This window comes from Sus scrofa, chromosome 9, assembly GCF_054392235.1.
Source record: "Sus scrofa isolate SSC_HxYL_T2T_F1_AM1 chromosome 9, Sscrofa_HxYL_maternal_Yorkshire_Landrace_v2.0, whole genome shotgun sequence".
Taxonomy (NCBI): Eukaryota; Metazoa; Chordata; class Mammalia; order Artiodactyla; family Suidae; genus Sus; species Sus scrofa.
Genome location: NC_139391.1, coordinates 97,645,083 through 97,668,557, shown reverse-complemented (window position 1 = coordinate 97,668,557; position 23,475 = coordinate 97,645,083). Strand labels below are relative to the sequence as shown.

Sequence of the window (23,475 nt, the reverse complement as noted above, 5' to 3'; positions counted from 1 at the left end):
CCTCACAGAGCTATAGCCTGGTTACCACCACATGCTAAAGACCAACTACATAGTGTCCCCGGCACAACAGGAGCACTCAAGTCCAATCTGGTGAATGAATCACACAACTCAAGAACTGCACGACCGTCAAACTCTATTGATGGTCAAGGTCATTTCATGGTCAGGTATTTCCCAACATCATCAGCTCTCTGCCACTCTCCTGGGGATAAGAGATTTCTCATTTCCCATCCAGTCTTCAGTCGGCATTTAGTATCTTGAAAACTAAATGGAAACCTTCCTTTTGTTGACAACAGTCATATTTTCTTATTGATAACAGTAGAAACTCACAAAACCTAAACAACAGGGTTATCTCTAAGGCTAAGTTTTCAGGATGATGGCAAAGACCAGTGTTCACTGGAGCCTAAATTTCTCATTGTTTAGCTTATAAAATTTGCAAGTATCTTTCAGTGAAAGTATATTCATCTCTACCTAAAAAAAAAAAAATGCCAGAGATATAAAGAGATGTTAAAACAGGCCTGATGGTTTTAAGAGCTTAAAGAATCAACTTAGAAATGGTTGGATTGGAGGGTTGGGATTGGCATATGCATCATGTGGTATATGGAATGGTTGATCAATGGGGACCTTCTATAAAGCACAGGGAACTCTACCCAGTTTTCTATGATAACCTATATGGGAAAAGAATCTGAAAAACAATGGATATATATGACAGAAATTATCATAAGATTGTAAATCAACTACACTTCAAAAAAAACTTATCAAAAGTGAAAAAATTTAAATCATAAAATAAAAATTTAAAACAAGTAATACTGAGAATTAAGAATGGAGTGTTCTTATGTGTGTGTGTGTGTGTCTTTTCATCTTTTTTTAGGGCTGCAGCCATGGCACATGGAGGTTCCCAGGTAGGGCTCCAATTGGAGCTGTGGCCACTGGCCTACGCCACAACCACAGCCACACAGGATCTGAGCCCTGCCTGCAAACTATACCACAGCTCAGAGCAATGCCAGATCCTTAACCCACTGAGCGAGGCCAGGGATTGAAGCTGCAACCCCATAGTTTCTATTCAGATTCCTTTCTGATGCAGCACAGCAGGAACTCCAAGAATGGAATGGTCTTATTCCTATAAACCAGCTATGTTTGAACTGAGGTTCACACACCTTATCCAGGGCCACCTGAACCACCGCTTCACTCTCCGTGTCCAGCGCTGACGTGGCCTCATCCAGCAGGAGGATCTTCGGGTTACGAACCAGGGCCCGAGCGATGGCGATTCTCTGCTTCTGTCCACCACTCAGCTGGGCCCCTCTCTCTCCAACCAGGGTGTCAAATTTCTACATCACAGAAAACACAGGAGGAGTAAGCAACAGAAGAAGCTCTGTCAGCTCAGATTTTAAGGTGGGACGTCATCACATAAACAACACAAGCCTCACAGGAGGCGTGGTCCAATTTCTTAAAGCAGAGTGATAAGCAACCCTAATGAAAGGCATACATCTACTCCCAGTTGCTGCTGCTAGAGCTTTAACATCTGAATAACCTCCATTTCCCTAAGTAGGAGGTTCCTCCAGTTTAGAGTCCTTTCCTAACGTCCTATGCATCAGGCCAGACCCCGTGACCCTCTCACGTGACAAAGATCGAGAAGGACATACGTTAGGCAGTTTCATGATAAAGTCATAGGCGTTGGCTTCCTTCACAGCTTTCTCAATCTCTTCCATGGTGACATTTTCCCGGCCATAGCGAATGTTCTCAGCTATCGTGGTGGCAAAGAGCACGGGCTCCTGGCTCACCACGCCGATAATTTCCCGCAGATACCTTACGTTGATCGTCCTGATGTCCTGTCCGTCAATACTGACCTGAAGGAAAAAATAGGTGTGATCTCACCCGCTGCTGATTGTGATGTGTGATCTGCAGAGGTCACCGCAGTAGCTAGTTCAGCAAGGGGCATCTCACCACGCCCTCCGTGGGGTCATAGAGCCTCTGCATCAGCTGGACCGTCGTGCTTTTCCCACAGCCGCTGTTCCCGACCAGGGCCACTGTCTGCCCGCTCTCTACCTTCAAGTTGAGCCCCTTCAAGATCTACCAAGATGAATGAAGAATAAGCTTACAGGTAATACATAGATATTGAGTGATGAACCAACAGTTTGATTCAAAACTGGTTTAAATACACCCTTTTATTTTTTACAATCTCTAAAGGAAGATATCAGAAACTCAACATCCAATACACTGTTGGATCGCTAATCAGTCATTTCTCATTGTACCTTAACTTCATTTCGAGATGGGTAACTGAAGTGAACGTTTCTGAATTCCAGATTTCCCTTGATGTTATCTGGTTTGTGTCCATTCTTCGAATAGCTGTCAATGCTTGGCTTCTAAACAGAATAAAATTGCAGAAGATGACTAGATTACAATAACTACTTTTAATGACATTTATTGAGAGTCAGATGAAGTGATAAAGAAATCAACTTTTTTTGACAGAGAAACAGCCAGCCCAGACTTACGCTATCAATGATTTTGAATATTTCATAAGCTGCTCCTCTTGCATTTGCAAATGCCTCGATGCTTGGAGAGGCCTGTCCAATACTAAAAGCCCCAGTTAACACAGAATAGAAGACCTGAGGAATGTGAAAGAAAACCATCAATTTACTTAAGGTTTAGTACAATTGTTTTCATAATTCTTCTAGAATAGCTAATTAAATCTTTAAATGGGAAGGCAACATATGAACAATGGGTGTTAAGACTATTTTTAACGTGGAGGTACTTTTCAGTTTAGAATGCTGTATTAGTCTTACTGGCTGAATGGAACAATAAATTCTATATGACTAGAATGTTTTAATCTTTCAATGGCCAAGAATTTTGGCTTAGATCATTAGCAGGGTATAGTGGAAACACATGCTGTGAGAATCAGAAGCCTAAGTTCTGAATGCTAAATTAAGCACTAATTGGCTGTAAGTCTTGAGGTGATTGATTCCCTTAAGTCTTTGGGCTTCAATTTCTTTCTTTTTTTTTCCACTTTTGCTTTTTTTTTTGTTGTTGTTGTTAGGGCTGCACTTGCAGCACATGTAAGTTCCCAGCCTGGTGGTCGAATCTGAGCCACATCTGTTGGCCTTCGCTGGAGCCACAGCAGTGTGGGCTCTGAGCCGAGTCTGTGACCTACCTCACAGCTCACAGCAATGCTGGATCCTTAACCCACAAAGCGAGTCCAGGGATCGAACCCCTCCCATCATAGGTCCTAGTCAGGTTTGTTAACTGCTGAGCTACGAAGGGAACTCCCTTGATTTCTTAATTTGCAAAAATTAAAGGATTCTGTTTTCTCTACCTGGCAGCCTTAGTGTTGTTGTATCAAATGAAGCAGTACGTACCTATGAAAACATTTTGTAAATTATAAAGCACACATTTTTTATCATGTTAAGTCTTTTTTCTCTCCGCCAGATTGTGTTCTCTTGGAGGTCTCATGAACAAGTTTTAATTTTTTTTTTCATTTTATCCTAATCATTTTCTTATTGATAGACTTAACATTGTTTCTCTTCAGAGGTTAAAGGGGACTAATGTCATTATTGATTTCTTTCTAAATCACAGGAGTTGTATCATCCAACAGTGCACATGGGAGTTCCCGTTGTAGCACAGCAGAAATGAACCTGACTAGGAACCATGAGGTTGCAGGTTCGATCCCTGGCCTCAGTCAGTGGGTTAAGGATCTGGTGCTGCCGTGAGCTATAGTGTAGGGCACAGACACGATTCGGATCCTGCATTGCTGTAGTTGTGGTATAGGCCAGAGTTATAGCTCCAATTGGACTCCTAGCCTGGGAACCTCCATATGCCGCAGGTGTGACTGTAAAAAAGAGAAGAAAAAAAAATGCATAGAAAGAATTTTGCTAAGTGAGTCTATACCAGTTTCTTGATTAGTCCTTAAACACTAAAAGTTATAGTACCTTGTTCCTGTCATTTCCGTTTGGCAGAAGAGGCAACAGATTCTTGAAAAGTCTAGGTGACTGAACCAAATCATACAGCTAATAAGTGGCACAGGTGGCATGTGAACCAAGCTGCCCTGATATCAAATCCCATGCTTTTGCTCACTGTTCTTTGTATTATTCAATAACTCTTTAAAAACATATTGTCTAGCAGTCAAACCAACACCACTAAATTTCACAGGCATTTTAACAGTGATTCATTTCCTAATATAACATCACTTACAGTGATTACTTGTCCAATAGTATATTCATTTGAGAGGACCAAGGTGGTCCATACCAGAATGCCAGGGCATAGGATGCATAAATCAACAGGAAAGCGGCACCAATAGACATGTTGGCTGTAATAGCTTTCTTTATTCCAATCCTTTTGGCTTCTTCCAAATTTTTGTTATACCTGGGAGAAGTAACAAACACTGTCACACATCTCTATAAATTTTACAAAAAGGGTCACTACAGCATCACAGTTATTGAGTACTAAGGATGTGCACAGCGATATGGTAGGTGTTTTACATGTATTCTCTCCTTTTCTCCTTACACTGACCCTAGGATATTGGTATTATTTTAATCCCTGCTTATAGAAGAAGAAACTGAGGCCTTTGGAGACAAAATCAACTTGTAGAGCAATATTCTAAAATTCTCTTAGAAGTAGTGAAGTAAATGAAGTACTATTTAGTAAACTTCCAGAACCTACATTGTTTCATACACGAGACAGAAGACAAGCTATGAAAACACTCTTGTTTTCCCTTTAACATCTGCATGTGTTTTAAATGTATTAATCAAATGAAGATATAATGCTAGAAACTGCTCAATATGAGTAAGTCCTTTAAATCTGAACATCAAGGAAGCTCTGACGGCACTTTCCTCCCTGCTCTGCCTTCTTGTGGGACTGATGGAAAGACTAAATGGTAAGATACATGTGTGAGAGCATTTTGGGGGCTCTGAATTACCCTATAAAACTTTTTACATGTAAATAAATCCTCTTAAACACAACTCACTGCAGAACACTGCCTTGCAGAAAGAGGCGCTCACAACTGTTGAAATTAAAGAATTTATTTCCACATAGAATTTACATTTTGAAGTTGCTAATCCATGAACATATCACTATGTAAATATTACACAAGATTATATTAATTTTTTTGAGGACTGTCCCATTAATAAGAAGTCAAGCTCTGCTCAGATATGAGCATGCATTTATGACTTTTTAAAACTACTTCACCAATTACCAGTTACCAAATCATGGCCAAATTAAATTTATATGACTACTGCATGCACTAGAGAGAAAATTGAAACGAAATTTCATAGTGATAAAATGGTAACATATTATTCAAGTGTCTCTCCAATAATGTAAATCCTCAACTTGCCAGTTATAATTTTTGACAAAAAGTTATTTTTGAGAAATGTGTTTCAATGGTTGATATATATCTCTCCCACTTTTTAAGTGGATTGGATGTGAAAGAATCACTAGGCATAAATTATGCATGATTACATTTAAGGAACTTTAATGCTTGTGACTCATACCCTGTTATTATTTCCTTTATTTCAGTTCTGCTTACCAAGACTAATGTAGAAATTATTTCACTGATTTGCTGGGTCCCAAGCAGCCAGAGGAAACATTTGCAAAGGAAGAAGCAACAAGGAAGAAAATCATTTAGATGCCAGAAAAGATAAATGAAAAAAGAAGGGCAGAAGGAGGGAGGAGACACAAACAATATTTGTTTTACATGGGCTTTTTGATTAGCTTTTCAACAAAAATGTCGCATATACAAGACCAGATACTAAAATCATCAATTCATTAAAAGCTTTAGTATGAAAATGGTAAAAGTAGGAGTTCTTAAAAGGGGCTAAAGTTACATAACAAAAACATTGACATTTAGAAAAAAATTACTCTTCTTAAATAATATGGACATATTTAACAATGATACAAATAACTGGCCCCGCCCTGGGAGCAGGCCCTCCCCTTGTGTTGCAGTGCTTGCTTCACAGTCCCCTAATGGTCACCTTGAGTGCACTTTAATTTTCCCCTCGATTTCTGCTCCTGGAGGCTTCGGTAAAGGTCGCTTTCCAGAGTTCTTGTAAAAGCATCTCCAGGATGATTTCTGAGAAAGGCTGGGGTCAAAGAATCTGCAAACTTGCAACAATTTAACAGACCTTAAAAACATATTGCTGGATTAAGATGGCAGAATAGAAGGATTGGAGCTCAATTTCTCTCCTAAAAACAACAAAATTTACAACTACGTGCTGAGCAATCTTCAACCAAATGTACCAGAAACCTTCAAAAAGATATCCTACTCCAGAAGACAAAGAGAAGGCCACATCAAGAGGTAGGAGGGGCAATTACATGATAATAAGCAACCCCATACCTCCCAGGTAGAAAGCCCCACAGACTGGAAAGTAACTGGTTCACAGAGACTCACCTACAGGAGTGAGAGTTCTGAGTCCCACAACAAACTCCCACATGTGGGAAAAAGAGCCCCCGGAGCATCTGGCATTGAAGGCCAGTGGGGCTTGTGCGCAAGAGCTCCACGGGACTGGGGGAAATGGAGACCCCATTCTTAAAAGACGCACACAGACTTTAACATGCACTGGATCAGTCCCAGGGCAAAGCAAAGTCTCCATAGGAATCTGGGTCAGACCTGACTGCAGTTCTTGGAGGACCTCCTGGGAAAACAGGGGTGAATGTGGCTTGTTGTGGGGGAAGGACATTAGAAGCAAAGCTCTAGGGAGTATTCAGCAGGGTGCCTTTCTCTGGAGGTGGCCATTTTAGGAAAATCTGGCCCCACCCATCAGCGCTGAGAAGCCCCAGGCCAAACAACAATACAAATGGGATCACAGCCGCACCCATCAGTAAACAGGCTGCCTAAAGTCACCCCAGGCACACTGCCACCTCCAGAGACAAAGCCCCACTCACCTATACTCAAAGGAATAGGAACCAGCTCCACCTACCAGTGGGCAGGCATCAGTCCCTCCCATCAGGAAGCCTACAGCAACACCCCCACCCCCCATCCCCCCGCCCTAACATCAGCCACAAGTCAGGCAGACACCAGAAGTAAGAGAGGCTACAACTCTATTATCTGTAAAAAGGTCACCACACCAAAAACCTATAAAAATGAAAAGACAGAGAACTATAACTCAAGATGAGGGAGAAAGAAAAAAACCCAGAAAATCAGCTAAGTGATCAGGAGATTCTCAGCCTCCAGGAAAAAGACTTTGGACTGTTGATACTGAAGATGATGCAAGACATTAGAAATAAACTGGAGGTGGAGTTCCCGTCGTGGCGCAGTGGTTAACGAATCCGACTAGGAACCATGAGGTTGCAGGTTCGGTCCCTGCCCTTGCTCAGTGGGTTAACGATCCGGCGTTGCTGTGAGCTGTGGTGTAGGTCGCAGACGCGGCTCGGATCCCGCGTTGCTGTGGCTCTGGCGTAGGCCGGTGGCTACAGCTCCGATTCAACCCCTAGCCTGGGAACCTCCATATGCCACGGGAGCGGCCCAAGAAATAGCAACAACAACAACAACAAAAGACAAAAAGACAAAAGACAAAAAAAAAAAAAAAAAAAAAAAAAAGAAAGAAGCTGGAAAACACATGGAAATGGATTATCCCTTAGAGCTTCAAAAAAAAAAAAGAAATAAACTGGAGGCAAAGATGGGTAACTTACAGGAAACACTGAGCAAAGAGATACAAGATATAAAACTTAAACGATGCAAATAACCACTTACCAGAGCAAGGAATAATTTTGGCTAAGCCAAGAGAAAGCATACTAATAGGACAACATGTGGGAGACCCAAATGAGAGAGAAAAAAATCATTTTTAAATTAAGGGGAATGGCAGCTCCGGCTCTGACACAACTGCTTGGGAGCACTGAGAAGCAGGTTCAAGCCACGGCCTGGCACAGTGGGCTAAGGATCCATCGTTGCCACAGCTGTGGCTTAAGTTGCAACTGTCACTTGGATCTGAGGTAGGAGGGGAGAATTTACAAGAGCCAGCTTCCTACTACACCTAGTAATTTTAAGAGAAAATCAGACTAAGACCCTAATTACTTGTCTATGTGGAATAAGAAAAGAGAAGTCTAAGAACTAGAAAGAGGAGTTCCCATGGTAACTCAGTGGGTTAAGAACCCAAATATATCCATGAAGATGGGGGTTCGATCCTTGGCCTTGCTTGGTGGTTTAATGATCTGGATGTGGCTGGGATTTGGCATGGCTGTGGTTGTGGTTTAGGGCTTGTGTCTATGGCTCTGATTTGATCCATAGCCCTGGAACTTTCATAGGGTGCAGGTGTGGCTCTAAAAAAAACAGAAAGAAAAGAATTAGAAAACTAAAGGATTATATTTGGCCTCAGAGTAGTTGTAATAGGAGTTCCCATTGTGGCTCAGTAGAAACAAACGCAACTAGTATCCTTGAGGACTCCCTGTTTGATCCCTGGCCTTGCTCAGAGGGTTAAGAATCTGGTGTTGCTGTAGGCTGCAACATAGGTCACAGATGCGGCTCAGACCTAGTTTTCCTGTGGCTGTGGCATGGGCTGGCAGCTAGATTTGAACCCTAGCCTGGGACCTTCCATATTTGCCATAGCCGTGACCCTAAAAAGCAAAAAAAAAAAAAAAAGAAGAAGAAGAAGAAGAATTTTAACAATTCTGCTTCCAAATTTTGTCACCCTTCTCTGGGAGCATTTCAACAGTCTCTTGACATATTCAATTCTGACCATTCTTATTCATTCACCAGACCAATTATATTCTCAGTAATGATTACAAAACATAATATGGATAGTCTTTCCCTTAAGAACCTCGAGCACTTCTTGGTGCTGTTGGAATAAAATCTAAACTCCTCACCATGGTGTAGAAGTCCCCACAGTCTGGCCCCCAGCAACCCCCAACAGCCTCTATTCACCTCAACCTCCCTTCACACAACTGAGCTCCAGTCACACAAACCTGAGGATATTTTCCAGAACATACCAAAGTCTTTGCCACCTCAGGAAATTTGGAAGACCCCTCTCTCCCAAACTCCACCATGGTAGGCTTCTCCTCATCTCTCAAGTCCGAGCCTCCTTGAAACCTCCTCAAACATCGAACATTGCTTTCTTGACCACCATAGTTACATTTACCTTCCTCACCCCTATCAGCCCATTCTTTGATGATTTCTTTCTTACATCTGTTACTACTTTCCTCCCTCCCTTTCTTCACCTAACTATTTTTCACTGAGGATCACACAATGGCAGATATCTTCCATTTCCAATTCATGATTGAAAACCCAGAGCCTACAGCAGAACTTAGCATGTGGTAGATGCTGGATAAATTTGCTGAATTAATTTTTTTTTTTTTTTTAAGGCATACCCATAGCATGTGGAAATTCCCAGGTCAGGGATCAAACTGGAGCCACAGCAATGACAAGACAGGATCCTTAACTGCTAGGCCATGAGAGAACTCCCTAACTAAACTTTCAAGAATTGGCCAAGCTGGCCAGAAAAATATTTGAAGGGAAAATAGCCCACAACTTCCCTAACATGGGAAAGGAATCACTCTCACAAATCCAGGAAGCTCAACAAGTACCATACAAAATCAACCCAAGGAGGAACACCCCAAGACACATATTTAATCAAACTGACCAAAACTGAAAACAAAGAGAATATATTGAAGTCAACTAGGGAAATCAAACAAATAACACACAAGGGAACCCTGATAAGGTTATCGGTATATTTTTTGGCAGAAACTCTGCAGGTAAGAAGAGAGTGGCATGATATACTTAAAGTGATGAAAAAAAAAAACTCCAACCGTGGTTACTCTACCCAGCAAGGCTCACATTCAGATGTGAAGGAGAAATCAAAAGCATTATGGACAAGCAAAAGCTAAGATAATTCAGCACCACTAAACCAGCTTTACAACAAATGCTAAAGGAACTTCTCCAGGTAGAAAACATAAGGCCACTACTAGATACAAAAATATGACAAATGACAAAGCTCACCAGGAAAGGCACACATATAGTAAAGGCAGGAAATCATACACACACAAATATGCTACCAAAATCAGAAATCGTGAGATGAGGGTACAAATACAGAAATGGAGATGCATTTGACATTAAGAGACCAGGGACCTAAAACAATCTTGTATATATATATCAAAACTTCATGATAACTACAAACCAAAACTCTACAATAGATACACACACAAATAAGAAAAAGCAAACGCAACACTAAAGATAGTCCTCAACCACAAGAGAACAAGAGAAGAAAAGAAAAAAGACCAAGAAAAAGAAATACAAAACAATTCATAAAATCACAGTAAGAACATACATATCTATAATTACCATAAATGTAAATGGACTAAATGCCCCAACCAAAAGACATAGACTGGCTGAATGGATAAAAAAACAAGATCCATATATATGCTATTTTCAAGAGATCCACTTTGGTTCTAGGAACACATACAAAATGAAAATAAAAGGATGGAAGAAAATATTCCATCCACACAGAAATCCAAAGAAAGCTGGAGTAGCAACACTCATATCAGACAAAATAGACCTTAAAGAATGTTATATAATTGGCAAAGAAGGACACTACATAATTATCAAAAGGATCAATCCAAGAAAACAATTTAACAATTGTAAACATATATGCACCCACCTCAATTTATAAGGCAACTGCTAACAACCTTAGCGGGAAAAACTGACAATAACACAATAATAGCAGGGGACTTTAACACCCCACTTATAGCAATGGACAGATCATCCAGACAGAAAATCAACAAGGAAACACAGGTCTTAAATGATGCATTAGATTAGATGGACTTAATAGATCTTTATAGAATATTCCATCCAAAAGCAGTAGAATACACATTCTTCCCAAATGCACACGGAACACATATGGGCCACAAATTAAGCCTTGGTATATTTCAGAAAACTGAAATCATATCAAGCATCTTTTCTGACTACAACACTATACACTGGAAATCAACATTAAGAAAAAAACTGCAAAAACACCAACACGTGGAGACTAATCAACATGTTACTAAACAATCAATGGGTTACAGAAGAAACCAAAGAAGAAATTAAAATATAGCTAAAAGCAAATGACAACAAAGACAACAATCCAAAACCTATGCAATGCAACAAAAGCAGATCTAACAGAGAAGTTTATAGCAGTATAAGCCTACTCAGGAAACAAGAAAAATCTCAAATAAACAACCTTTACATCTAAAGCAGTTAGAGAAAGATGAGACAAAACCCAAAGATAGCAGAAGGAAAGAAATCAGAGGTCAGAGCAGAAATAAATGACATAGAAAAGATGAATGAAAATAAAGTTGTTCCTTTGAGAATTATCAACAAAATTGATAAATCTTTGGCCAGACTCATCAAGGAAAAAAGAGAGAGGACTAAAATCAATAAAATTAGACATGAAAAAAAGTTACATCTGACATCACAAAAATACAAAGGTTCATAAGAGATTACTACACGCAACTATATGCCAATAAAAGGGACAACCTAGAAGAAATGGACAAATTCTTAGAAAAGTACAATCTTCCAAAACTAAACCAAGGACAAATAGAAAAGATTAATTAAACAGTCCAAGTACTGAAATTGAAACTGTTATTTAAAAACTTTCAACAAATACTGTATACATGTATGTGTAACTTGTTCCCCATGCTGTACAGTGGAAAAAATAAAAAATAAATAAAATTTAAAAAATAAAACCTTTAACAAACAAAAGTCCAGGACCAGATGGCTTCATAGGCAAATTATATCAAACATTTAGAGAAGAGCTAACACCTACCCTGAAACTATGGCAAAAAAATTACAGAGGAAGGAAAACTCCCAAACTCATTCTGTAAGGCCACCATCACCCTCAGACTAAAACCACACACCAAAACCAGACAAAGATACCACAAAAAAAGAAAATTCAGGCCAATATCACTGATGAAGATAGATACAAAACCCCTAACAAAATATTAGTAAACCAAATCCAGCAATATGTTAAAAGGATGTATACCATGATCAAATGGGATTTTGCCCAGGGATGCAAGGATTTTTCCATATCACAAATCAGTGTGATATGCCACATTAAGAGTCTAAAGAATAAAATCCCTATGATCTAGATGCATAGATGCAGAAAAAGCTTCTGACAAAATCCAATACCCATTTCTAATAAAAACACACCAAAAGAGTTCCTGTTGTGGCACAGTGGAAACAAATCCTACTAGGATTCCTAAAGATGCCGGTTTGATCCCTGGCCTCACTCAGTGTGTCAAGGCCCCAGTGTTGCCATGAGCTGAGGTATGGAGATGTGGCTCAGATCCTGCATTGCTGTACTATGGCATAGGCTGGCAGCTGTAGCTCCAATTTGACCCCTAAGCTGGGAACTTCCATATGCCACAGGTGCGGTCCTAAGAAGCAAAAAACAAAACAAAATAAAACAAAACAAAAAAATCCTCCATAAAGTTGGCATAGAGGGGACCTACCTCAACATAATAAAGGCCATATATGGCAAACCCACAGCTAACATCATTCTCAATGGTGAAAAGCTAAAAGAATTCCCGCTGAGATCAGGAACAAGACAAGGATGTCCACTCTCACCACTACTATTCAACATAGATTTGGAAGTCCTAGCAAAGGTAATCAGAGAAGAAAAAGAAATAAAAGGAATCCAATTTGGAAAGGAAGAAGTAAAACTATCACTGTTTAAAGATGACATGATACTATACCTAGAAAATCCTAAAGATGCTACCAGAAAACTCTGAGAGCTCATCAGTGAATTTGGTAAAATTGCAGGATACAAAATTAATACACAGAAATCGACTGCATTTCTATATAGTAAAAATGAAAGATAAGAAAGAGAAATAAGGGAAACAATCCCATTTACCATCATATCAAAAAGAATAAAATACCTAGGAATAAAGCTACCTAAAGAGACAAAAGACCTGTATTCTGAAAACTGTAAGACACTGATGAAAGAAGTCAAAGATGACAGAAACAGATGGAAAGATATACCATATTGTTGGAATGGAAGAATTAATAGTGTCAAAATGGCTATACTACCAAAGCCAATCCACAGATTCAATGCAATCCCTATCAAATTACTAGGGTCATTTTGCACAGAACTAGAACGAAATATTTTAAAGTTTGTTTAGAAGCATAAAAGACCCAGAAGAGCCAAATGCATCCTGAGAAAGAAAAATGGAGCTGGAAAAATCAAGCCCCCTGACTTCAGACTATAGTACAAAGCTGCAGTCATCAATACAGTATGGCACTGGCACAAAAACAGAAATGCAGATCAATGCAGCAGGACAGACAGCCCAGAATTAAACCCGTGCACCTATGGTCAACAATCTATGACAAAAGAGGCAGGAATATACAATGGATAAAAGACAGTCCCTTCCATGTGTGGTGCTGGGAAAACTGGACAGCCACATGTAAAAGAGAGATTAGAACACCTCTAACACCATATACAATAATAGATTCAAAATAGATTAAAGACCTAAATATAAGACCAGGTACTATAAAACTCTTAGAGGAGAACATAGGCCAAACACTCTCTAACATAAACCAGAGCAATATCTTCTCTGACCCACCAGCTAGAGTAATGATAATAAAAACTAAAATAAACAGATGAGACCTAATTAAACTTAAAAGTTTTTGCACAGCAAAGGAAACCCTAAACAAAACAAAAAGCCCATAGATTGGGAAAAAATATTTGCAAAATGAAGCGACTGACAAGGGATTAATCTCCAAAATATATAAACATCTCCTCCAGCTCCATACCAAAAAAACAAACAACCCCATCAAAAAATGGGAAGAATATCTAAACAGACAAGTCTCCAAAGACATACACATGCCCAAAAACACATGAAAAGATGTTCAACATCACCACTTATTAGAAAAATGCCAATCAAAACTACTATAAAGTACCACTGTACACCATCCAGAATGGCTATCACCAAAAAGTCTACAAGCTATAAATGCTCGAGAGGGTGTGGAGAAAAGGGAACCCTCTTACACTGTTGGTGCAACCACTATGGAAAACAGTATGGAGATTCCTCAAAAAATAAATATAAAATTAGCATTTGATCCAGCAGTCCCACTCCTGGGCTTCTATCCAGAGACAACCATGACTCAAAAAGATACATGTACTCCAGTGTTCATTGCAGCAGTATATACAATAGCCTAGACATGGAAGCAACCTAAATGTCCATCATCAGAGAAGTGGATAAAAGAAGATGTGGTACATATACACAATGGAATATTATTCAGTCATTAAAAAGAACAAAATACTGGCATTTTTAGCAACATGGATAGACCTAGGAATTATCACAATAGGTGAAGTTAGACACAAATTTCATATGCTATCACCAATATGTGGAATCTAAAGAAAAAGATACAGTGAACTTATTTGCAGAACAAAACTGACTCATAGATTGAAAAATTAATGGATACCAAAGGAGACAGGTTGTGAGGGGAGGCATGAGCTGGGGGTTTGGGATGGAAATGTTCTAAAATTAGTTTGTGATGATGGTTGTACAACTATAAATATAATAAATTTCACTGAGTTAAAAAAAAAAAAGAATTGGCCAAGATGGAAAAAAACTTAGGCCCTCTAGTTTTCTTCCATCGTTTTTTTTTTTCTTTTTGAGGCCACTTCCACAGCATACGGAAGTTCCCGGGCCAAGGGTAGAATCAGAGTTACTGCTGCTGGCCTACACCACAGCCCCAGCAATGTGGGATCTAAGCTGTGTCTGTGACCTACACCACAGCTCACAGCAATACTGGACTGTTAACCCACTGAGCAAGGCCAGGGATTGAATCCATGTCCTCATGGATACTAGTTGGTTTTGTTTACACTGTCCACAATGGGAACTTCCTAGGCCCTCAGGTTGTAGTCTTGAGTCTACTCTTTCTCTCCAGGCAAAACTAATTTCCAATTCTCTAGGGGAATTAATCTTCCAAAGATACATTCTAGTAATTAATATCTTCTGAAGAAATGATTCCACATATAAAACTTTGAATGCAGCTGTGAAAACGTTTTCTTATTCTCATAATAAAAAGTTGATCACCCTCTTCTCTTTAAAAAAAAAAAAAAAAACTATACCTAATTACTCAAAAAAGATGGGTGAAGAATCAAGATGGTGGAGGAGTAAGATGTGGCACTCACCTTCTCCCACAAAGATGTAAAAAAAAATGCACATTTAGAATGATTCCCACAGAGTATCTACTGAAGCTGGCAGAAAACCTTATGTCTCCAAAAAAGGCAAGAAACCCCCCCACACACATAACTGGATATAACAAAAGAAAATAAAGAGAGAGAGAAAAGGTATCAGGACGGGGCAGCCCTCCTGAGAGGGAGCTGTGAAAGAGGAAAGGAACCCACCCTGGGAAGCTAACTAACCAACTGGGAGATTAGCTGAGACAGAGGGACCTCGAAGTGGTGGAGAAAATCACAGCAGCTGGACTGAGGAAGGCAAATCAGTGAGAATCACACAGACCATCTGTACAACTGCCCCTGGATACCACATTTGGGCAGTGGCTTGGCACTGAAACTCAGGCACCAGAGGTCAATTCTGGGGACAGGACTAGCTTGGCTATATAGAGACAGCCTGAGGAGCTAGGGAGTGGTGCACCACAGGCTGTGGTGCAGAGCGCTGCAGATGAAGGTTCCCGGAAGGGAGTCTGGGCCCACTGGGGAAGCAAGGTGCCACTGTTGGGGGAGGGTGAGAGGAGGAGGGTGGACCACCGTAGCAATATCTTTCTCTGAACTTGCAGGGACTCTTAGAGGGTGGGCCGCCTCTTGAGCAGGCTACAGGCAGTAAGGCACCACTTGTATGGGTTACAGGTGGCTGGACACTTGTACTGTGGGCTAAGGGCAGCAGGGGGCTAAGCATGATGCAGTGCCTCTTACGTGATCTACAGGCAGATGAGACAAACCGCAGTAGAAATCTCAGACAGCAGAGGTGGGCATGGCATGCCACCACTAGGAGTCTGTGAACAGGCATCCCCTGTGGCCCCAGTCACCTCAGTGGTTGGTAAAAAAAAGGGCACTGCAACCAAGCACCACCCATTGTGGCTCTCACTCCCCTGGGAATGCACCGGCCCTGCTGCTGCCACTGCCAAACACTCCAGGTTTTGCCTCCCCTTGATGATTACTGTCACTTCCCAGAGCCCTGCAACTAGGGGCAGCCTGTGTCACCTTACCATGGCCCTTTGCCATTGTCAAGGGCCCAGCATCCTGGCACCAGCTACTAGCCCTGCCCATTTCCTCCATCTCCCTGGAAGCACAGACAACATCCTGAAAAATAAACAGTAAGCCCTCATAAAATACCAAGGGGAACTTGTGCATATAAATAGCCCTCCAGGACTACAGTAGTTGTTTTCCCTAAACTCATGGAATAAGAAAAATAGAAGCAAAATGAGGACGCTCAGGAACCATTTCCAGCTATAAGAATAGAAGAATTCACCTGAAGGTGCAAACAGTGAAACAGATCTCTGCAGTCAAATAGATCCTGAGTTCAAAAAATAGAGACTGAAAATACTGAAGGAAATAAGAGCAAATATGAACAGTAATACAGATTATTTTAGATAGGAGCTAGAAAATATATGGAGGAGCCAATAAAAATTAGAAAATTCATTTGCAGAGATGCAACCTGAGTTAAAGGCACTGAAAAGCAGAATGAATAATGCAGAGGAAGGAATTAGTGACTTTGAAGACAGAATAATGTAAATCACCCAGTCAGGACAGCAGACAGAAAAACCAAATGAAAAAACATGAAAGCAATATAAGAGATCTATGGGATAATATAAAGTGGGCCAATCTACACATAATAGGAATTCCAGGAGGAGAAGAAAAAGAAAAGAGGATTGAAAATATAGTGGAAGAAATTATGGCTCAAAACATTCCAAATCTAAAGGAAACAGATATTAAGATACAGAAAGTACAGAGGGCCCCAAATAAGTTGAACCGAAACAGGCACACACCAAGACATATTTTAATAGAAATGGCAAAAAATAAAGAGAAGATTCTAAAGGCAGCAAGAGAAAAACAGAGTTATGGAGTTGCCATCATGGCTCAGTGGAAACAAATCTGACTAGCATCCATGAGGACATGGGTTTAATCCCTGGCCGAACTCAGTGGGAGAAGGATCCAGCCATGCTATGGTGTAGGTCACAGATGCGGCTCAGATATGACATTGTTGTGGCTGTGGCATAGGCCAGTGGCTACAGCTCTGATTCTACCTCTAGCCTGGGAACCTCCATATGCGGTGGGTACTGCCCTAAAAAGACAAAAAACAAAAACAAACAAAAAACAAAGAATAATTAGAAAGGAACCCCCATAAGGCTATCAGCTGATTTCTCTACAAAATGCCTCAGGCCAGAAGAGAGTGGCAAGATATATTTAAAGTTCTAAAAGGGAAAAATGTGCAGCCTAGAATACTCTTCCCAGCAAGAATATTATTTAAAATAGGAGAAATTAAGAATTTCTCTAACAAACAAAAACTAAAAGACTGTAGCAATACTGAACCCATTCTAAAAGAAATACTGAAAGGGATCCTCTAAATGAAAAAGAAGAACAAATAGCATGGAGGAAGTCACAAATGGAGAGCAATCACCTAAATAAGCTAGTATACAGATCTAAAAGGGAAAAAAAACTCATTGTAAAAGTGATGGTAAGCAAAAGGACAAACATGAAGCTGTTCAAAAAGGACTTCAAAATCACAAAATATGGAAAGTAAGAAAGTCTAGATTCTTTTTTTTTTTTTTTTTTTTTTTTAGAATGTGTTTGAGCCTCTATCACTATCAGGCTAAAGCAAGCAGATATAGGAAGGGGTTAACATACTTGAAAAATAGGGCAACCACAAATCAAAACCAAACATTAAATTCACTAATTCTAAAACGAAGAGGACACAAGCATAAAATAAAAGAAAATCATCCAACCAAAAAAAAAAGCAACAAGGGAAAAACATAGAATCAACTGGAAAACAAGGTTTAAAATGGCAATAAATACATATTTATCAATAATTCCCTTAAATGTCAATGTACTGAATGATCCAATCCAAAGACAGAGAGCATTAGATTGGATAAAAAACTAAAAACCTACAATATGCTGTCTACAAGAGACTCAGGGCAAAAGACACGTATAAATTGAAAGTGAAGAGATGGAAAAAGATATTTCATGCAAATGGAAAAGACAGGAAAGCAGGAGTTGAAATACTCATATCAAACAAAATAGACTTTAAAATGAAGGCCATAAAGACAGACAAAGAAGGACACTACTTAATGATAAGGATACATTCAAGAAGAAGATATTACAATTGTCAATATATGTGCCCCTAATATAGAAGCACCCAGATACATACAACAAATACTAACAGAAATAAAAGGAGAAATGGATGGTAATACAGTAATAGTAGGAGACTTTTAACACCCCTCTGACATCAATGGACACATCCTCTAGACATAAAATCAATAAGGCAACAGAGATCCTAAATGATACAATAGAAAATTTAGACCTAATAGACATTTTCAGGATATTATATCTCCCACAATCAGGATATATATTCTTTTCAAGTGCACATGGAATATTCTCAAGGACTTACCACACACTGGGGCACAAAAATAATCTCAACAAATTTAAGAGTATAGAAATTATTTCAAGCATCTTCTCTGACCACAATGGCACGAAACTAGAAATGAGTCACAGGAAAATAAATTAGAAAAAACTAACTGCTTGGAGACTAAACAATGTGCTACTAAAAAAACCAATGGGTCAACAAGAAAATCAAATGGGAAATTAAAAAATATCTCAAGACAAATGATATTGAAAACACAACCATTCAAAATCTTTGGGATGGTGGAACAGCAGTGCTTAGAGGAAAGTTCACAGCAACACAGGCCTTTCTCAGAAAAGAAGAGAAAAATCAACAAATTAACCCAATACCTAAAAGAATTAGAACAACAACAACAAAAACCCTAAAGTCAGCAGAAGGAAGAAAATCATAAAGATTAGAGAGGAAATCAATAAAATGGAGATCCAGGAATTCCCGTCGTGGCACAGTGGTTAACGAATCCGACTAGGAACCATGAGGTTGCGGGTTCGGTCCCTGCCCTTGCTCAGTGGGTTAACGATCCGGCGTTGCCGTGAGCTGTGGTGTAGGTCGCAGACGCGGCTCGGATCCTGTGTTGCTGTGGCTCTGGCGTAGGCCGGTGGCTACAGCTCCGATTCGACCCCTAGCCTGGGAACCTCCATATGCCACGGGAGTGGCCCAAGAAATAGCAAAAAGACAAAAAAAAAATAATAATAATAAAAAAAAAATAAAATGGAGATCCATAAAAACAATTGAAAAAAATCAATAAAACCAAGAACTGGTTCTTTGAAAGGGTAAAGAAAATTCACAAACCTCTGGCCAGACTCAGCAAGAAGAGGAGATAAAGAACTCAAACAAACAAAATAGTAAATGAAAAAGGAGAAATCTCAATAGATACTGCAGAAATACAAAAAAAAAAATAAGAAAATACTACAAACAAATTTGACAGCCCAGAAGAAGGAGACAACTTTCTAGACATACAGCCCACCAAAACTGAATTAAGATAGAGCAACTGAACAGACTTATCAATAGAAGTGAAGTGGAATATGTAATAAAAACACTCCCAACACACACAAGTCCAGGACCAGACAGCTTCACAGCTGAATTCTACCAAACATACAAAAAGAACTTATACCTATCCTTCTTAAACTTCTCCAAACGGTTGAAGAAGGAACACTCCCAAAGACATTCTATGAAGCCACCATCACCTCAAGACCAAAACCATACAGAGATACTACCCAAAAAGAAAATTATAGGCCAGTATCTTTGATGAATATAGATATCACTGGGCTTAAAGTCTTTTTGTTTGTTTATTTGTGTTCTTTTTAGGACCACACTCACGGCATATGGAAGTTCCCAAGCTAGGGGTTGAATCAGAGCTACAGCTGCCTGCCTGCACCACAGCCATGCCAGATCTGTGCTACATCTGTGACCTACACCACAGCTCACGGAAATGCAGGGTCCTTAACTGACTGAGCAAGGCCAGTGATGGAACCTCATGGATACTACTTGGGTTCCTTATCACTGAGCCACAATGAGAACTCCCAGATGCTTTAATGGAAGTATATGTGATTACGATATTATATGTTACAGTTGTACAATGATCTTCACAGGCAAATTTTACAACATACAACTATACAACTGTAAATATAATAAAATTCACTGAGTTAAAAATATTATATGTTACAGGTCTACAGTATAGTGATTCATAATTTTTAACGGTTATACTCATATACAGTTATTATAAAATATTAGCTATGGTCCCTGTTGTACAATATAATCTTGTACCTTATTTTATACATAATAGCTTGTAACTCTGAATCCCCTACTTCTATATTGCCCCACCTCCCCTCCCACTCCTCACTTTAGTTTGTTCTATCTATGAGTCTGCTTCTTTTTGGTTGTATTCACTAGTTTGTTGCATTTTTTAGATTTCACATATTAAGTGATATAGTATTTGCTTTTATGTGTCGGACTGACTTTGATTAGTATAACCTTTAAGTCCATCCATGTTACTGCAAATGGTAAAATTTCATTCCCTTTTATGGCTGAGTATTATTCCACTATATACACATACCACATGTTATTTGTTCATTCATCTATCAACAGACACTTAGGTTGCTCCCATATCTCAGCAACTGTAAATAATGCTTCTGGGAACACTGGGGTACATGTAAAGTGAAATCCTCAGCTCAGGGGAGAGATAGTTCCCTAGTCCAAAGAGTATTATAAATTCAGACCCTAACAGCACAGAGAGTGAGGCTTGAGACTTTGATTTCTATGGAGAGATGCTCTCCCTCAGCTCACAAACTAAGCAGAAGTAGGTAGGCTTTATCTGTCTCCCTATGATAATGAACAGATTTTTTTTTTCTGTTTTAGGGCTGCACCCGCGGCATATGGAGGTCCCAGGCTAGGGGGTTTAATCTGAGCTATAGCTGCTGGCCACAGCCACAGCCATGTGGGATCTGAACCATGTCTGCAACCTACACCACAGCTCACATCAATGCTGGATCCTTAACCCACTGAGCGAGGCCAGGGATTGAACCCACATCCTCATGGATCCTAGTCGGGTTTGTTAACCACTGAGCCACAAAGGGAACTCCTGAAAAGTTTCTTTTGATGATCCGCTTTTCCATCGAGGAAAACTAGAAAGGAATCCCAAGTTACTTCATTCTGTATCTACTCAAACATTAACTATTTGGAAAGGATTTTGCTGGATAAACTCTCTAAATATTCCCTATGGCTCTAGGGGTATTTTATTTCCTCAAGTCATATATATCCCAACTAGTTCAATAGATACTTTGTTTATTTGTAGTTGTTTGTACCCATCCCCTCCTCCACGTAGAATTTGAGCTCCAAGAGAGGAAGGGCTTCATTTGATTAGATGTTTCTGAGGTAATTAACCAAGAGTTTGCATTTCATTAGTCAGATATTAAGGCAAAAGCAAAAAATGGGGTATGGCACAGGAATTACTTCCCTTTAAACTAGATTAGTTAGCCATCAAAAATTACTCTCATTAAGACATTTTTGTGGGTATGAAATATATCATATGAACAAAGTATACTAGAAACATATATGTTCACTTTATAAAGAATTCATCCAGGAAAGACAAAAGCTCTAGTTTGAAAACACACATGTACCACAACGTTCATGGCAGCACTATTTACAATAGCCAAGACATGAAAGCAACTTAAGTGTCCATTGACAGATGAATGGATAAAGAATATATGGTATATATACAATGGAATATTACTCAGCCATAAAAAACAACAAAATAATGTCATCTGCAACAACCTGGGTGGACCTAGAGATTATCACACTATGTGAAGTAAGACAAAGACAAGTATTATAGGATATCACTTACGTGTAGAATCCCCAGAAATGATACGGATGAACAGAAACAGATTCACAGACATAGAAAACAAACTTACCAAAGAGGAAGCAGGGAGGGATAAATTTTGAGTACAGGATTAACAGATGCACAATACTGTGTATAAAATAAACAATGATAATTTACTGTATGCACAGGTAACTATATTCAGTATCGTGTAATAAAATATAATGGAAAAGAAATGAAAATACTATACAGATATATACATACATATGTATATATATAACCAAATCACTTTGTTATACACCTGAAATGAACACAATATTGTAAATCAACTATACTTAAATAAAAATAAACACACATACAATCATAAAGCTTTTAAAAAATATATGCAATGAACACCCATGTAAGCACAGCTGAGGTCAAGAAACAGAAGGCTGCAAGAACCACAGAAGCCGCTGCCATGTGTCCCATTCTTATGACCAACCCCTTATCTCCCCCAGAAGGAACCATTATTCTGGCTTATAAAAATTCCCTTGTTTTTAATTTATGCATTTACCAAACAATGTAGTTTAGTTTTTACTATTTATAAAAATATATGTATTCATAACATTTAAATATAAGATCAGAATATTATGACACTTTCAATTTTGAATAAAATCTATCACTGGCTGTAACTCGGTACATCTGATGAGTACTATAGAGTAAATTACCATCTACATTCTCAGGAACCTAATAAAAGTGGATAGTTGCAAGGAAAATACTAAACAATACATAATAAAAATTTTTTGAAATTTGGTAGAAACACACTGTTCATTACATTTTTATCTTCCATATCACAGAGCTTCACCCAGCTAATTAGGGGCCTTCACAAGAGGGGGAAGAGACCACAGGCTAAAATGACTCCATAGATCTTATACAAAATACTTATTCAGTCTTAGAGAATTAAGAATACATTTGCTGGGAAAAAAATTATCACCAGAGATATTAAATGTTTCACATTTAATAAAATATTTTATATCACTATCCACCCTGGAAACTCTAGAAAATGCTTTGAATTAACAGGTAAGAGTACAATTAGAATTATAACTTTTCCAGAATACTAGCTATGCAGTAATATATCCATGAAGACATTTAAGGAAACACATATACAGAGAAGACACTAATAATCATCCCCATCAACCTGAAAGGCACATAAGGTGACACAGAATTTATCACGTTTACCAACTTAAAAAAAGAGACTCAAACCTTTCAAGATCTTTCTTTTGTCCTCCAAATGCAATCACAGTTATAATGGCTGCTAAGACCTCTTCAGCTACTGCTCCAGCTTTTGCATAGGCCAAGAGTTCTTTATCAGTAAATGAAGACAGTATCTATTTAAAAATGCAATTTCAGATAATTTAAAAGATTTTTAGAAGTTTTTATTTTTTGTAAAGAAAAACAAATATATATTAATGCTCCTTGTATGTTACTATATGTAAATCTGTTACTCATCTTTGGTCATCATGTCCTGTTTTTTAGTGTACATGTATACGCACTCTGTAAGCCACTTCCAATTCGTTTTGGACTAAAATGGTCTGTGATAAATTAAAATTTTTCTTTTTTCACTATACTCCTTACTCCTCATATAA

The 23,475-nt window shown here is 38.9% G+C and overlaps 2 protein-coding genes across 10 annotated transcripts in view; one reads left to right on the top strand and one right to left on the bottom strand.

Annotated features, from left to right (window-relative positions):
* Positions 1-23,475, top strand: part of RUNDC3B (RUN domain containing 3B) — a 294,945-nt gene that overhangs the window by 61,868 nt on the left and 209,602 nt on the right. The gene's annotated exons all lie outside the window — the stretch shown is intronic.
* LOC100522267 (ATP-dependent translocase ABCB1-like) overlaps positions 1-23,475 on the bottom strand; it is an 83,973-nt gene that overhangs the window by 39,120 nt on the left and 21,378 nt on the right. The window contains 8 exon segments of the mRNA XM_084978263.1: positions 1,155-1,325; positions 1,641-1,844; positions 1,942-2,067; positions 2,250-2,360; positions 2,490-2,603; positions 4,183-4,229; positions 4,232-4,353; positions 23,093-23,217. Of these exon segments, the coding sequence (XP_084834389.1) occupies positions 1,155-1,325; positions 1,641-1,844; positions 1,942-2,067; positions 2,250-2,360; positions 2,490-2,603; positions 4,183-4,229; positions 4,232-4,353; positions 23,093-23,217 (1,020 nt within the window).